General features: G+C 44.6%; 1 protein-coding gene across 1 annotated transcript in view; it reads left to right on the top strand.

Annotated features, from left to right (window-relative positions):
• LOC135385509 (disintegrin and metalloproteinase domain-containing protein 10-like) overlaps nt 1-15,412 on the top strand; it is a 147,267-nt gene extending 131,855 nt beyond the window's left edge. Inside the window, exon 15 of the mRNA XM_064614861.1 lies at nt 15,206-15,412. Coding sequence (XP_064470931.1) covers nt 15,206-15,209 — 4 coding nt within the window. The 3' untranslated portion in view covers nt 15,210-15,412. The remainder of the gene's footprint in view (nt 1-15,205) is intronic.
• Nucleotides 15,413-18,281: the final 2,869 nt, after the last annotated feature.

Genomic DNA, 18,281 nt, shown 5'->3' with positions numbered 1-18,281 from the left:
GAAAGAGGACTTAGTAACAGCAGTTCCAAAACTAAAGCATGGTTCACACTAGTGCGTTCTGCTACGTGCGTGCGTATGCGCGCGTTGTAAGCAATCCGTTCCGCTGTTCACATACACTGTTAAAACAGAACTTCACCACATAACACGCTCCTAGCCAACCATCATTCCGAATAATATCATTCTGTATCCTGATTTGTTCGAAGTAGGGTGGGAGGCGCCTATCTGGGACGAGATAATCTGTCCCAGATAGGCGCCTTCTCCCATTTTCAACAAATCAATATACAGAACGATATCATTCGGAATGACGGTTGGCTATGAGCGTGCTATGTGGTGAGGTTCTGTTTTAACAGTGTACCAGCGTTCGAATGCGTACGTCACCAAACCGTAAGCCAATGAGCGCCGAGCAGGATTTCCACTCCGCCATGTTGAAAACAGTCTCGCAGAGAGAAACCTACTGCGCACGCTCGGAAGGCTGCCTCGCGATTCGTTCTCCGCTTGTGGGCTGCTGCGTGCGTCTAATTAAAGAGTAAATTAATGAATTTGAGATAATCAGTCATCTTGTAGTCACATACTCTCACTCTCTTCCTGAGGATCTCAGAAAGACTGCAATGGCTGAAGCAGGGTAGTTGGTAATATTCTATGATGACAAACTGCATACTGCTGGCAAAAGGGCAAGGGTGCAGGCCAGCTGGTACATGGTGAAAAAAATTTGGAACCCGAGAAAAGGACAGAGGAGGGACGACACGACACGTATCGTGTCGTCCCTCCTCTGTCCTTTTCTCGGGTTCCAAATTTTTTTGCATACTGCTGGTCTCGTCTCTTGCTACAGTTTGTCATTATCAGTGATGGAAGTGCCTCGAAGCGTTCTGGCGCAACCATTCGCGCAGGAAAAATGACGTTTCAGCGGAGCTTCACGATCCACCATCACAGGGCCCCGGGCGTGTATAGTTACTAACTTACAATGTGGAATGGGCGCTCCCCACGTTCATTTCAGTTTCGTTGTGTCTTGGAAAATTTTCCATTCAACATAGAGGCGCGAGATCGGTGACTCACAAGCCTAACCTGCTTCCGAGGAGTCTGTGCATAGTGGGGGTGAACTGCATGTCCACATACGCAATGTGTTTCGTTGCCTAAGAGCCAAGCAATCCAAAGTATGAAGGTCAGCATCAAAGGTAGCAAGTTACAGCGGCTGTCGGAAATTGGTTTAGCTAATATCCACGCCAAGCTAGCCCGGGAATCAAAAACCAGTCTTAGCGTGGAAATCACCTCGTGCCTCTCGGTTCGTATAGCGATGAACATATAAGCAAAATGCGAGCGAGTTGGTGTACATTGGCAAAATGTCCCTGAACTGGAGCAAACATAAAATGAAGAGCACAATCGTTGAAACATCAATGTGACAGGCATTTTCTCGTGACGCGCGCGACCTCGCCTCGTCGAGCATGCAGGCGACTGTGAAGCACTCCATGATTGGCGCATCATTTCCATCACTGCATATATGCTGCTCTCACGACTTTGATACAAAAATTCTGTATAGGATAAAAACATTGTGTATATTATAAAATACACTGCAAAGCAAGAGCTGTATCACCACGTCAAATAGTTTATTCACATGACGTAATCCGCAGGAGACCGCCACTGTCGCTAGCAAGCAGATGTGCTGCCATCGGCCACCATATTGTAGGCCACATCCAAGCCGTTACCCATATGGACCTGTTGCTTTGGGCCAGGTGGCGCGAGTGAGCAGCAGCGTCAGCGCCCCAAATTATGCAACACGCGGTAGTTTAGCAGACAACGCGGCACTTTCAAATACACGGTCTCGAGTTGTTCGCACTTTTCACGAAGCACCGCTTTTTCTGTGGATTTCCTACAGGTTTTGTAGCTTTCCTCTGCACCATACCGTTTGAAACACCATGCAAAAGCCGCCGATGAAACTACCTACTGTTGGGATACGTGGCCGTTTGGGCCCGAAATGGCGCAGTGCAAACTTCACTGTAACAGCCCTATTGTACTCGCCCTATATGTGGTGTTTCAGACTTGCTGCTCTGTGATTTGTAGCATATCCAAGCAATTTCCATATTTTCGACGTTAATAGTCACCTAAAAAGCATATGGCAGCGAACGAATGCAAGGACGTTACGAGGGACCTATAGTGTGGCGCTGAGGTGACGCCAGTGAATAAACCCTAGTAACTCAAATGTTGCAATACTTCTAGATAGCTGTTTGGGTGAAGTAAGACGGAATGACATGTTCTCCGTACAATACCATGGGTGTTTCTAAACGACTAAGCACAGAAATACTAGTTTTGTACCTTTTGAAGAATATTTTGTCTGCTGCGCGTACATGTTGTGCGGTTCTTTAGCAAGCTTCTAGCAGTTCTTTCTTCTACATCGCACTTGCCTACTGAATTTCACAGCATCTGAAAGAAAGTTAGACTTCGTTAACCACACGACAACCATGTACATGAAAAGCAGTTCGGCCTTCCAGCAACTGTATTTGCAACACGCTCTTGACAAAAAAATTAAAGAGGCTCCCTCTAGAGTAAGATTAGGGAGCACATAGAACACCAGGAACATTGGAGGACAACATAGTTACACGTCAGAGACAACTGCTTCCCCTTACCTCACAGGGAACTACAGGGGGCTACAGTCAAGCTTATGTGCAAGTAGATGTTTCGTAGAGTAGGTTACCACTATTTTCATATCCACCGATGCAAGATTATCCGAGCACCTATAAAAAGAAAAATGCAGTTGCTATGAAAACATGGTGTGCAAACAAAAGTACTTGCGCAAAAAGCGCAGCGAAAAATGCAACAACCGAAGTCGGGCTGACATGATAATGAGCTAGCCACCATTTATGTTCTGGCGTGTCCGCCCTGCTAAGCGTAACGGTCGACTTTCGTTTACTCAAAAGACTTCAACTGTCACCGAAAACTCGTGAATCTGGGAGGTTAATTAGTGATACTGTATTTTTTTTAGCACCAAGGCGAACCAAGGCACTTACTGAAACGTTGTACTGAATGAAGAGTGAACTCATCCCTGAAACTTGAAAGCCAGAGAACAAAGGAACGCTGTCCACAACAGTGTACTCTGGGAGCTCTGCTGCGTTCAACCGTTTTTGTCACTGGACAGCACTGCGTACGTTCTCGCGATGCTCAAAAATTGCAAGACAAAATGTGCGGGAGATAAGAACTTGGAAAGATTTTCGTATAACAACCAGTGGAGTGCAGCCAAGAGCCAACTGCTACCTGTTGCGCGTCCGAAAAGTTTGAAATTTCAACGGTTGAAACTGAACAGATTCGAACTGGTTGGATGGATGATGGATGGTGATTGGGTAGACGGGCAGACGTCATTGCCATTGCTTCAGCTCGTGCTTATTGAGTACTTATTTTTTGTAATACCTTTAATTTCAGTGGTCGTTCATTATAATTGGCGCCGCGGAGGTTAAACGTTAAATAACACATATGCCAATCCAGCGGAAGTGACACTAATATCATCATCATTATGCCATCGCTATCGTCGTTGTAACGACGTGTATCGTATTTTGTTGCTGTGTGTGTTGAAAATCGCTGTTCTTTTTGCAAACATTTTATCAGTTCCTTTGCTACTGAGCTGCAGGTATGCCTAATATTTAGCGTATTGCCTGTTCAGCGGTTTCAAAGAGATACCATGGGCAGTTTAAAGATTTTTTGAAGGGTCCTGAAATCCCTGAGTCACGTCAGATACCATTTTACTGCTGCAACTGTGTAGCTTGTGGGAAAATGTTATGTGCAGTAAACAAACATCTGCCATCTGCTGCCAACAGTACGGGCAAAGTGATTCTGTGTTTGTGGAGCAATGATTTATAGTGCTGCGCTGAACGATTCGTCGGAGTCAACATTTTATTAATGTTTCAGTGATTCGATAATTTAGTTGCTGATTTCTTTAAGGTGGTGTAGCGTAGTATTCTGCAGGAGAGTTACTGACGGACAAAATTTACATTTACGAGCAACGATAACGCCATCAGGAACGCTAGTTCAAGAAACATTGCCCCAAAGAAATGCGGGCTTTCGTTAAGAAAAAGTTAATATATATATATATATATTCAGTAAAATAAAATATTACTTCACAGCACTTAGATTCGGGTAATGTTTTCTAGTTGTGGATGCTATATGTATGTATGTCAATGAACCAAAAAAACTCGAATCATCATATGTGTGGACATTATTTAAATTGTCTACGTACCTCAGTTAGACGGCCTTCAATTCATTTGACTCATCTAGCATGAAAGACTACATACTATCCATTTGGTCATAATATAATCGAACAAAGTTAATGTGGTCCATTCGTGCATAGTTTATGAAAATTGTTACAGAGTCCAGTTTTCTTATCTCAGTATGATCATTTGCAAACAGATTGTACTTGCTACTTCACACATGTGTGATGGAAAGTAAGAGAATAAGGAATTTCCTTCATGTAGGAGGGTCATCCAACAAATAAGTTTTCCTGCTGTGAACAAAGTAATAAATCTATAGCATAACATTGAAAAACTTTATGTACAGATTAGAGCTCAACGTTACTCCCTATAGTGGTCACCTTATTTAGTTGAACATTTTTGATACTGTGATACCAAGTATTCAATACGTTGTCTGTGCCATGCTATGTCCTGTTTACAAAGTGAGGCATTCACTTTGCATTTCACCTGATCAATTTGTGTTTCATGATCACTTGCGAATTGGTGAACGCCGAGGGGCGCTTTGGGAGTAAGATGGAACAGCATCTGGTGCAAATTTCCATTGAAGTGGGAACCATCGCCTTGAGCATGAGGAGAACGAAGTATACAGGAAGCTCACGAAAAGGAGTCTCACGTTTGTGAGCCTCCTGTATACTTCATTCTCCACATGCTCAATGTGATGCTTCCTACTTCCACGTTACACCAGCTCGCTTGTGTGCTTTTTCTCTCTTTGGCAAATTTCCAGGAGAATTTCTGGAACGAATCCCGAGTCTTCCAAGACGAGTGCAGACAGCGCTGACGTTCTACGCTACACCCTTCCAAGCCCTGTGCGTTTTTGTTTGTAGTTTGAAGCTTACCCAGGATCTCACAGTACATCCTCGCATTTACTGTGATTGTGCATGTGAGGTAATCTACAAGTTGCACACAACGATAGTCCTAAAACACTGTCGGCATAGCCTTTCCAGACGAAAACGCGAGTTTGGCCTCCTTCAGAGTGCTTTCACCGGGCGCCCACCATGACTTCCTGTGGTATTTTGTCTCAGCACTTGCATAATGCACCCACGTTTCTTTAATAATAATGCTTCAAAAAAATTCATCTCGACCGTCTTGATACCATTCAGGGAAAATGCAAGCAGCATTCATTCGTTGCTCTTTACGAACGTTACTGAGCAAATGTGGCTCCCATCTCGCATAACTTTCGTTGACCAAGCTGAAGGAAATTTGTTCCCATGAGTATCAGAGTGCAGTACCAGTGACCCGCCAGTCTCCGTTAATAATTCTCGGAATTTCGAAAAAGAAACGTTGTTTCATGGTTCTATAGCTGATCTCCCACTGTAGTGTTCATTCTGCCCATTTTCACGACCCTGTATGAAGGACACACCATTTCAATGCCTGTAAAGTGTTTTCTATAAGCAGGCGTTAACTGTCAGTGGATATTCTCTAAAACACTTTTTTTCTTTAACGAAAAGTAGGATAGCTCTTACTTCACGGTCAGACACACTCGGAAGTATTACATCCATGCTTTAATGCCTGACACATAAGTGAACGGCACTTCATTAACCAACGTCTGTAGTGCCGAGATGTCACACCCAACTACTCCACCAATCAGTTCGTCCTAGTGGTATGTCTTTTGAATAACAAATATAAGGAAACTTTTTTTTTTTGATGACCCTCCTAATTCCACTTTACTTTCTCTATTTGGCTAAATTTTTTAGATTTCTTGTGGTGACTCTTTTGGACAGATACCAACATGGAAGACTTAATAATAATCGGGGTTTACGTTGCGAGACAACTGAGATCATGAGCGACGCCACAGCAGTCGGTCTGTGTATTGCCCACCTGAGGGTCCTTTAATGTGCAATGAAATCTCACCACACAACACACCGTATTTAATGGCCCTCGCGGAAGATGGCGTGTCTAAGCAACTTGTTTCCAGGCACCAAGTTGCTGGCCTCCTTGGCCGGGTTCGAACCGGCGATCTCGTGATCAGAAGGCGAACACACTACAGACACAGCCACCAAAGCCGGTTGACGGACAACTTGAACAACACAATTATGTTCACTCTGCCATCAAGTAATTCAGTTTCCTGCATGTTTTGTAACACTTGAACTTCAGTTTTGTAAGCCTGAAGGCTAAGCTTAGAATCGCCTCTTATAATTTAGTGACTTTATTTCATGGTTGAATGTGTCCACGCCACTTAAAAACATAATAAGACAAATTCTTGATGATTTCTAATATGTGGTATATACAAGGCCAGCTACAAGACGTCTACAATTAAACGTCAATTGCCAAATGTCTACCAGATGTCTTGTAACTCACAAATTTTGGGCGTCTAAATAATGGTAAGACTTCTAGACGTCTAGTCAACGTCTAGTTTGGTCATTAATCATGATTGGTCATTATTCATCATCATTTGGTCCCTAAAGTCTAAGGTTCCCAGGTAGCACAGTTGTGTCGGGTAAGCATCGGTCCAATGTCGGGAAATATCGCATGAAATATTGGGTGAATATCCATTGCCGATATCGGACCAGCACAGTTTTTGCAACATCGGCTAATATCGGCGCAATATTGGCAACCAATATTGCTCTAATATCGGCGTGGTATCTGCAGGATATCACACCAATATCGTTTTCCGATATTGGCCCAGCTACGGCCCGTCTTATCACTTTTTTTCGTCCCACATGACCATTTGCTTTCACATCAAAATTTTTGTGAACACAGTTAAAATGCAGGTATAGCATAACACATTTATTTTATTTCTCAAGGTACAGGTAAACAAATACGTATTTCTTCAGAACATTTCATCCTCACGGTGTCAGGGGAAGGTCCTCTAGAAAGTCCCCTTGCCCTTCAAGACGTTTTTGTCGTTTGGCTCGTCCTCCATCACGATCACTTGCACCAGCAAGGTGCTTTCCCAACTTGCTGTTAATGTTGGCTTCAGTTTCGTGTTTAAATCTGTCTTTGATGCCATCTGGAAATTGTCAGTATGAATAATGGAAATCCAACAATTCACTTGATTGCTGGACAGCACGCCGCTTTCCGCGTGGGACGTTAAATACGGGGTGCCGTGTGGTGAGCTTTCATCGCACGTTAAAGAACCCTAAGGTGGGCAAAAGCAATCCACAGACTGACGCCTATGGCGTCGCTCATGATCTCAGTTGTTTCGCGACGGAAACCCCCAATTATTAATGGCTGGACACTTCTTTCTTCCCTGAATATACTTTATGTTTGTTATTATATTACAGATGGTATATATATATATATATATATATTTATTTATTTACTATATTTATATTATAATTATTGTCATTTCATTCTCAAATATATTACTTATATTACTTATTTACCTACTTTACTGTTATACCGAGTCATTCATATATCTAAAAAAATAATAAATAATATTGTCCAGCTGATTAACTATCAATGCCTACTGCGTGCTGAAAATTTCTACTCATCTCGAAAATGCAAGCTTCAACAGGACACATTTTTCATGTGCATCTCGTTTAGTGCTCTACACCCACATCAAACTCTTAAGGCACCTTGTTTGAGGCAGCAACAGCACAGACGGTATACAAATGAAAACATACCTGCTGCAGATTAACAAAACATTAAATCACCTATTATACAGCCACAGATGTGAAGCTCATCAAATGCTTTTTTCTTCTGCTTTCCTTTTAAGCTGTATTCGGTCATGATGTGGTTCGCCAGAAGACGTCGCAACGTTAGCTTTACAGCATCCTTGACAGTCTCCCCACCTATTCTTGCGATGAAGGAGACCTTGAAAGTGGAGTTAGCAGCATGTTTATACATTGCTCAGTGTAAGGACAAGAGACATGCTTACAAACTGTTGTCGGTAGTGTGGGTCAAGCAGACGAGCTTCAAGTTCTGCTAAATCATCCTGAGACTGAAGCGGCAGAGATGGAAGCACAAAGGACTGGCTCTCAATAGCTGACGTTGCTTTCACTGTTGCCTCAATGTTAAGTATGATGTCCCTGACATTTCTGAAGTCTTCTTTGAGCTCCACAAGAGCTTTGTATACTTTCCGCATGTGTCCTGAAGGCGGAAGCAGAAGTGGTAATTAAAAAATGCAAGAGGTCACAGGTAACAACGTATTCTAATTAGGAACCACTTAGCTCTGCTTATATGTATTTTTATAATATTTATATTGAATTCCTTGAGGCATCAAGAAATTGCAATTGCTTTATGAACTTGGTTCCTAATGAGTACAAAGGGAAAAAATATGTGTGTACCATGTCTATCATCAGGTGCAGGCTCAGCTGTTTTCTGGACAGCTCTTGGCAATGTTGTTGGGGGCAATGGCAATGAAAGCAGGGGCCCAGAGATGCGAGTATGACCGCGTTGGTTATGTGCTGAAGGACACTGACTTTCCACAGCTGGCTGGGACCTAAAAGCATACAGTGATCTGTACAAGTAACCTACCAAAACACGTATTGCACTTACAATGACACAGTCGCCTGATCTGTACTACCAGAAAGTGGTGAGCCTTGGGCGGGGGTTGCTGAATTTGAGTCTGACAGCTCAGATTCTAAGGCAGATGTTTCAAGCGATTTGTCTACTTTGTTTTGTGTTTCGGTGTAGGAATCTATGAATTGTTTAAACAAAAGATTATGATTGAATACAATGCTGTTAAGATTTGAATTACCTGCGTAGCCTAGCACTCTGACCGCAAAAAGTCTCCATGGCCCTGGTGGAACGTTTCTTTGTACCATTTCCTCTCGCCTCTTGTCGGTAACTTTGGTTGGCCACCTGCACCGTCTGTGACCTTCTTCAAGCCACGAACATGGAACTGCGCTCGTAGTCTTTTCACCTAAAAATTCAACGACAGCTAGCCACTGTCCTGGCAGGGGTAACATTTCCTGCAAAATAGGGACATGCATGTTACTGGTAGTTATATATTAAGACTTAATTTTGAACTACTAGTTGAGTACCTACTCTATAAAACAGCCTAGATTCTCAAATTCTGCTTTTCAGAATGCAGGAGAGGGAAAATTACATAACTTCTGCTGTAGTGTAATGCAACACATTTTTTTCTGGATGGCGTGCTTGGGCCATTTATCGCATGTGCTTTTTGTGCCATCTGTCTTGAATATTTCAAGTTGTGAAGATGGAAGTGGATAGCAGTAGAAATTGCGTTTGTGCATGTGTTTCCATCCGACTACTTCATCGTCCGTTAAGAAGTCCACCTGTACGATGCTGCCGTCTGCCATCATGTAACACTCGCCTTGCCTTTCTTCTGGTTGAGGTGCACTTTTATCGTGCAAATTTACTGTAGTTGATTCTATGTGATCCTGTTCTGACAGCCTTCTGCTGTTTTGGGCTAGAGGGGCAGACACAGTTCGAAGCATTGCTTTCAACTTTCCTAGGTAGTTCTCGTACAGAAATGCTGAAAATAGGTCTAGAGGTCCATGTCGTTTACTCTCCTCGGCAAGATGACACAGTGCGTGAACGTTATATGTGAGATACTCTTCGCCGTATATGTCACGAAACTCTTGCACAAAGTATGCCAAGAGCTGTGACGCATAGTCATTGAATGTCAGGTACATGCATGGCGAGCAAAGGATTCGTATGGCAGCATGAAGGAGAAGAAAGTGGTTATACTGTTGTGACGGCAGGATTCTCTTGAGCACTACAGGCCCAGTGTACAGCAAGAAAGAACGGAGTTCTGTTGCTTTCCATCTTTCCAGCTGGTCCACACCCCGTGGCTGGCGCTGAAAACCAGTTGGCAGGCTGCATTCTTCTAACAACTTACTCAGGACTTTCACTTGCTGCATTCCCAGTTTCACTGGCTTATCACCTCTGGTCCACAGTACGAGCATTCGCTTCATTACACCGAGGCAGACAAGGTGCATATAGTCAATGGGGAAGCCGAACACCATGTCTATCTTCAGGTCACAAAAGGGAGACCTTCCCCTATGGTGTTTGGGATCATCTATGCTGCGGAACGATGTGTCATTTCGCAGAATCACATTCTGAATCTCCGGTAAAACCAGCCGACCTTTGACTTTCCTGCCTTGTTGTGTGCACCTGTCACAGCAGCTGTGACCTGCATGTCCCTTGGTACATTTCACAAATGCTCTGGCTGGCACGTCACATATCACTGCACCTAATCTGATGGGAAGCACACCCTCCATATAGGGAATACCTTTCTCTTCTAACTCTACCATGTCCCGTATAAATGGGGTGACAAGCTTGTCAATAGTATCAGGCTTTCCAATACCGCAGAACAAGCTGACCACAAATGGGTGTCGGTCCACTGCATTACTGACAGAGCAGAGTACTGGCCAAAAGTTTGTTCCCGAGCTCCGAAACACAGGAATACCATCAATGTTTATGTGTAAAACCACTGCTTTCGGATAGGCTTCGGACAGTCCATTCCGAACTTTGTTCAGGACTTGCGTGAAGAGTCCAAAATGAATGAAATTGCCTGCTTCAATATTTGCTTTACGTTCCGTTTTGAGTATAGTTCTAGCATCTTTTGGAATAGGATATCCCAAATCACGAATGAGTCCAGCAACGTCATTCACAGCCGAATGCGTCAGATTATGCCTTAAGGCAATTTTTGCTAGCTTCTTCTTGATGCCTTCAAGGCTTTCGCAGTCAGCACTTCCTTCAGCCTGCTCCAAGTGGTTCGCTGGTCTGGCAGGAGACACATTAGAAATTTCTTCACTGTAATCTGTGCATATCATTTGTGCAGCTGCCCCACGATTGCATGGACCAATACATGGCTCTACCGTCCAAGAACAGCTTGCACTTGCATTGTCATTTGGTAGAGCGTCTCCGTCTCCATGACTATCAAGGTTTCTGTTGTTCTCGGAACATGAATCATGTACAAATGTCACGAAGTCATCCTTGGTACTCCCTTGTGAGCTGTACAGTGCGGTGTGCTGCCTTTCGACGGCAGCAACGTGACTCGTCAGTGGAGTGTCTGTACCACAACCGTTGCTGGTTACTATAACCTTATTTCGACTTCCCTCTGTGCCTTCGTCAATTTCATTCAGCAAAGCGTCCGTCTTCCTCCGAACTTCCCTGTATCTTTTCCATCTTGACATACTGTCGGCAAAAATCAATTTACGCGAAATTATAGCCTCTGACGCTGCCCAGAACCCAGTTGACAGTTCATTAAGCTTGCCGAATCAGCCAAACTCCCAGTACGTAGAAATAATCGGAGAAATTTTGACTTGATCGAAATGGAATATAGAATACGCGAGCGATAAGAAAGAAGGTAAACATCTGGTAGTAAGTGATTCCACGTGGTTTATTTCAGTTCTTCAATCCTACAATAATCAAGGCGAAATCTCCATCAGGTAAAAACATTTCAACAAACAACCCTTGCATTCAATGACGGACGCTATGTACAATTGCGCTTTGCGTCACCGTAAGGATGTTTTCGATCCTTCACTAAATACACACTTGACGAGCACTTTCAAAGGTAAATGAACGGCAATAAATGATAAAACGAGTCGTGGGCTGCATTAGACGCTACGCCATTTCGCCGTTATGCACAACCATACGGACGACTGTCATATCCCGCTCAACAGCGTGATATGTGGCACTTACTAAACATGAACTGTGCAAAGAAAATAGGAACTTTGTAACACACCTGGTAATTTCGCTGTGTAAAACACCATCGTCACAACTGTCACACCTTGCGTTTTCCCGCTCTTCCTTCTGAAATGTCAACGACGCAGCGCAGGCGCGACAGTTCTACTCATGCGCAGCAGAAGGCGGTCATGCGCAGTAGGCTAGCCGCGCGCAGATGGACTGAATGCAAGAAGAAGGAGGTGGGCGCATTCTTTCTCTGTTCATCTGTCGTCTTCTCTTCCGAACGGCGCATGATCGCCTAATATCGGGCAATATACCCCGTTCTTTGCCGTCCCCTCCCAATATTACCCCGACATTGTGTGCTCCCTGGGTTAGAACAAGTCTGGATGTCTACTAGACTACCATGTGTTCCCTGGGTAGCAGAATTTCATTTACGAAATCGCTGCTGCGACGAGAGGTTCGAGCGCTCGAACTGTTGACCACGCCCCTCTAATCTGACGTCTGTGATTGAGAGGCCTCTCATTCGTCGGTAGAAAAAATCGTCTGCTACGAGCGCCTACGAGCATGGCGAGTCGTTCCTTGTGGAATGCTATTCGTAGTAGTAGGGAATAGTGGCAAACAACCACGGGTCTTCTCTAATCCAACAGAAGCCAATTCTAATCCAGTTCTAAGCCAAAATCCAGTTCTAATCCAACAGAATTCAGGTCGAATCCAACACAAGCCAATTTTAAGCCATCTGATTGGTCGCCCTTAGCTCTGCCCATTTCACGTTGATTGACCGATGCTAAGCCTACTGATCATTGATTGGTTGGTATAGCTCTGCCCCTTTATGCTAATTAGTTGGATTTGCTCCACCCACTTCACGCTGATTGGTGCATGCTGATTGCCGAGCATAGCTCCATCCCTTTGTGCAAATTAGTCGGCTCCGCCCCGGTACACGCTGATTGGTCCATTCTAAGCCTATTGATTCTCATTGCTCCTCCTTTCCAGATTTTCCAGTCTTCTAAGCCCTCTGATTGGTGGAACCCAGCTCCGTCACTGTTCTAGGCCTACTGATTGGCCCTTCACGTTGAGTGGCTCGTTCTAAGCCTACTGATCACTGATTGCCTGACATAGCTCCGTCCCCCCTGCATGATAAATGGCTCCGCTCCTGATTCCAAGCCAGACGTTCGGGTCGCTCGGCAGTGACTTCAGATTGTTTCAACCCAATTAGGGGGCTCTATCTCATGTGCCTCTACGCAATCAGACAGACAGGAAGAATATATTTCAACATTTATTGAGTACATGTTTGAGAAAAATCATGGCAGTCTTGGAGAGATTGATTCCTTTGATGCTGGACGTGGTTCCTCAGAAGTGACGGATCATGTAGACGTCTTCGGGGCAACGGCTAAGAAAAATTTCATCCTCTGTGAGTTGACACTTCCATGTGCACTGGATATCTTTATAGCTGTCGCTCACGTCCAGTGATTGAAGGCACGTGCACAGCGATTCAGTAGCATTCCTGTCTCGGTTAATGCTGGACCGCATCAGTACCGCGTGCCACTCCAGGCAAAATGTCGCCAAGGCATTTTGTGTGCGTAGGTGTGCTTATCCTTCTTCAGCTTGATGCTTGCAGTACAGTTACCAACATCCAGCGCCAGCGTGCACGAGACGAGCGAGAAGAGAACGAGGCACCACATCCTTCCAGTGACCCAGTTCGAATGACGCTGCAACTTCTCATCCTCTACATTCTCTGAGGGGGAAAGAATGCCAGGTGAAATCCCACTATCTAGGTCATCCACTCGAGCTTACCATATTCGCAGCTTCCGTACGGGTAGGAGTTAACGTCATTGTAGAGGTATTGTTTGTCGTCGTTTGCCATAAGGCCTTCCTTCATAGTTCTGATGGTGTGCATGCACTGCTTCTTTTCTACTACTGACACCTGTTCGTGCAATACGTTAGGGTGCCTTGAATAGAGTATCCTGATACGTATCATGAAGGAGGTGTTAGCACACAATGTTCTTCTTGACCCCTTTATCTCTTGCAATTTGTTTTCCTCTAGCTAATTTAATGGAGTATATTTTGGCTTTCAAGCATATTACTTCCTCAATGGGTATGCTACCGGTTTCGCTTCTGAACGCGCCGAGCATACAGGGATTCCTCTCACTGTACAGTTGATGATCCTGATCGAAGGAAGACAAGCCTAAATGGTCGTCGGCGATCGCACATAACTGATCTTCGCAGTCCTTGCAGAATAGGCCGGGGATGAGAGAATCTGTGTCAAAGTAGCAGGTAATAATCGGACAAGTGAGCTTACTCTGCAGGGTTTCATAGTAGAACGAATACATGGTTAATTTACTCAATTCTAAAATCGTCAAGCCAATCTGTAAGGGCTGCTGCAAGGCCGTGTCAGCGTAGCATAGTACTTCGTGCACTCGCCAGGCAATCGAGACATGATTCGATTCCTGCACCTTTTTGGCTCGAGAACCGCCATCTCTCGACCTGACGTAATATAACAGTAAACGGAAATGGATGATTTGACCCTGATCATGCAATGTAAAGGTCCTCAACTGACAAAAAAAAAAGGAAAACGCAGTTGAACAGAAGGTGCGGCCGGAAGAGTGGGTGCCTGAAATACATGTAACTGGTATATTTTGTTTTGATACAGTCGGAAACATTAGAAAATTAATTGAATCGGATTTTGCAGCTGGCTGTGGGCTTCCGACTGAACGTAGACAACAGTGTGTGGCCCATCATACTGCAGTCGGTTATGAAGGCAGGCTGTCCATCAAAAAATGCAGTCTTCCGAATCGCAATCCGCTGCAGAACAGTGTCTAGAAACGTCTGCGTTCATGCTTTCGCTGGTATCGTATCGCAATCAGCCTGGCGACGCCATCAGCTGAGCGGCTGGGAATCTCCCGGCAACGCCAACTACGTCACTGGAAGAGGCGATGCAGGGAAGGGTAGTTTCAACTGGAAGCTGCAGTTGGTTTCGATGTTGATGTCTTTGGTGTTTTATGAAAGAAAAAAACATGAACGAATTTTGCGAAACTTTTTCAGTGTTTTGTTCTACGAAGACATCTCTAACTCAATATCACATTCACTTGAGAACTCCGAATTCTTCGCGGACACCACTTTTTAATATACAGCTTTATCCAACATTTTGCATGCCCTTCATGTAGAAGCGGCCAAAGTGCTTGCTGACACAATATCAGTGCTTCTTTTGAACAAATCATTAACCCCAACCAAACCCTAACCTAGCCTTCTTGCAATCTTGTAAGGTATGCTAGCGTTTGCTTTCTTCAGTTTGTAGAGCGGTTACCGGCGCTCAGGATCATTACACATTTGTCCTTCAAATCTGTGCAACTATACATCACAAACGTGCATTGCTTATCACAGCTTCACTTATTCGAATCTTGAATAGAGTTGTAACTGAATGTTACTTTTGTTTTCAGGTAAGGGGTCTGCATCTCCACCACTACTGCTGCTGCTCGGCTGCCGCTTTCCGTAATAGCGCATCAATTTATTTTTCTTATCATACTGAAATACTCCCATGATAGCTTCCTTTACGTGTCGTAGAATAAGACAATAAACACAACGAATGTGGACACGGAAGAATAAAATTGGTCTATAAATGTAATTAAAGTGGCGGGAATGCGTTAGCATTAGACGTATATGTATTCTCTTATTTTGCGTTTACAGCCGTCCCACCACTACCACCATCCACCTCTATCCACCGTTAACTATTAGTAACTATTATTAACTGTTACTAACTACACAGCCACAACAACGGCACAAGCCTTCTTCCTCCCCAGTGAGTTGCCGCTTCACCGCGCTGCGTCGCTGCCTGGGAGAGAGGTCATCCCTCTACCAGTGCGCATGCGCAGCACAAGGGTGTGGGAAGACGAAGGAAAGAGAGAGGTTTTCTGCCAGGCTTCACACATCCATCAGATGGTCACGATTCTCTAACTTGGGAGTTCTAATGCTTTCGCATTAAAGCTCTGTGGAATACCAACGCCTAATAAGGTAGCAGGTTCGCTATCCTTAGCGCCACTGTCCTTTTAGAATGTCGTTACCACGCCAGAGCTCATGGCCACGGTTAGACGGAGTGGAATAGAGGAAGAGCTCTCGCGGAGACTCATTGTGAGCTGGTAGGACATCTTGGAGGCCCAGATGAATGAGGGCCTGTGTCAAGATTGTTGGGGAATTGAATCAATCTTTCCTTTCCAAAATATCCAATACTGAATGACTGAGATATCAAAACCTTGACCACCAAACAGAAAAAAGTCTGCCCCCTCAAAAAGGTTGATGAGGAATTAGCAAAGACAGACATCTGTTTTACGCTTGCATGAACCTCAACAAGTTAAGGCTACAGACACAAGACCATCTTTCAAGTTTAAGCTAACACTGTAACTAATGTGAGGATTAAGATGGGGTCATCTTCATAGTCAACAGTATGTACAAGTCATGTACATAGTCGCAAGATAACAGCATTTGGTCAGCAGCTTCGCTGAATATCATTCCAGAGAAATAAGAAAGAAGCCGAAAGGGGCACAAAAAGAGACGGAACAGGCCAAGGTTCAAGAACCGTTGTGTTTTGATATTTCAGGAGTCCCATTAAAACCTGTTCAATGAAGTCAGCCTGTTCTTTCTTTGGGTTTTTCTATTTGTTCTTCGTAGTTTAAACTGTTCGCAAAGACAACCGTATAGTGCGTAGACATGAGATAATTTCAGTACTCCTGAACGCTGTCATAATCGTTCGTGAAAACTTCGTATTTTACATAAATTGTCCAGAATCCTGCTCAGAATTCCGAAAGTGGTTGTCGCAGAAACTGCATCCACAAACTTGAGCATGAACTCAGTTTCATGAACTGGTCTTCAACTGTACTAAAGCCCTCGAGAAGAGAAATTGTGCCAAACGGATCCCTGATCGAGTCGTGTCTCTTGTCTTGGCTTTGCGGGAAGTACTTCTCAAACTGATGCTCGAGGGCCAAGACATGTCATTTAATATAACAGAGGACTTCCCCTCTGTCTCACGACTCCACGCCATGCGCCACGACTGCGCGGTGCGCCGTGAAAGTGGGGCGTCCGTGTATGCCGCGATAGACGCAGACGCCTTGGCCTTTAGTGGGAGCGAGTGAACTTCACGACATGGATTTTGGCCCTTGTGCACAATTCAAATCAGACATGAAAGCGAGGCTTTGGGATGCATCGAAAGCGTTGTGTACCGCGCATGCAAGCGAGAAACATCCGGGTCCGCTGTCACGGGCTTCCTGGTGACACGGGATACCGGGCACGGGGTGTCGCGACCCACAGTTCAGGAGCCACCGTCTTACAGCGGTGGCTGTATGAGGGAAGTTTTGTGAAGGCCGCGGTGTGGTCATGGCATTTTATTCGGCGTGCCATTGGTTAGCGCAGCAGCAAGTGGTAGAGCAGTTAGAAAAGAAAGAAAAGCTGGGTGGAAACGCATTCAGTGTGCCAGAGGGTATATGTGGTGGCCATTTGTATGCAGTGGAGATTGTGGCCATTGGAAGGAGCTTGTTCTAAAGCGAGTCATTTGAGATCACACGATGGGCGGCGAGAAGGGATTCGCGCCATTTTTGAGTGGACCTTTGTATGGTGGGCTTTTGTAATGGGTACAAAAGAGGCCGCGCCTCCCGTTTTCAACAAATCACTAGGGGATCTTATGTCATTCGGGATGACGGTTGGCCACGAGCGTGCTATGAGGCGAGTTGAGGCGAAGTGATGTGAGCTTTTTGTGGACTGTAACTGTAATGCCTATTAAACGCACGTGAAAATTCTATCTCAAACACATGCTGTTTTCTCCGCTTCCGGTCTGGTACCAAAACGACATCCGGTTTCACAGCAAACACACTCTGCACTGTGCGGATTGCTACAGTTATCACTTCTGATTCGAGGAGAGAGAGGGCCTTTTTGTGGCAATTCAAATTGCCACAAAAAGGCGTCCGCCTCTCGTTTTTCAACCAACCAAGAAAGCGAAAGATATAATTCTGCATGGCGTCTAGTTCCGAGCGTCCTTAGTCGTGGAAGGACTGGAAGTCTTCTTGGCACCGGAAGTTATAGCCGGGGCTTCTTTGTGTTGACCTGAGAATGTCATCTATAGGACGGGATGATGACAACAAGGTATTTTACGGGTATGTCTCTTTTACTAAGCTACCTTGTGGTGGTATGACGTTGGTAAAGCCTTTGTTCTACATGTAACTGACATAGATATAATTGAGTCGATGTTGAGCGTCATTTGCAATTTCTTACACCATTCGTTGATGCGGTCTAAACTGCTCTGTGCATCCTCACTATGCTGATCAGCAGGGCTGACCCGCATAGTGATCCATAAGCAAAGCACACCTAATACACACAAAAAAGCACCGGAGAGTACGACACATTTTCTATCATGTTTTCTGTTGTGCGTCATTATGTTCCTGTTTTGGTGATACTTAGAGTAATCATAGCCCAGATTTTCTGGGGTACGGAACAAAGAAGGTAGGACGTGGCTATTGCAATCAGTTGCAT

Source organism: Ornithodoros turicata, chromosome 1, assembly GCF_037126465.1.
Source record: "Ornithodoros turicata isolate Travis chromosome 1, ASM3712646v1, whole genome shotgun sequence".
Taxonomy (NCBI): Eukaryota; Metazoa; Arthropoda; class Arachnida; order Ixodida; family Argasidae; genus Ornithodoros; species Ornithodoros turicata.
The sequence above is the reverse complement of the archived record's forward strand: the minus strand, read 5'-3'. Positions and strand labels throughout refer to the sequence as shown.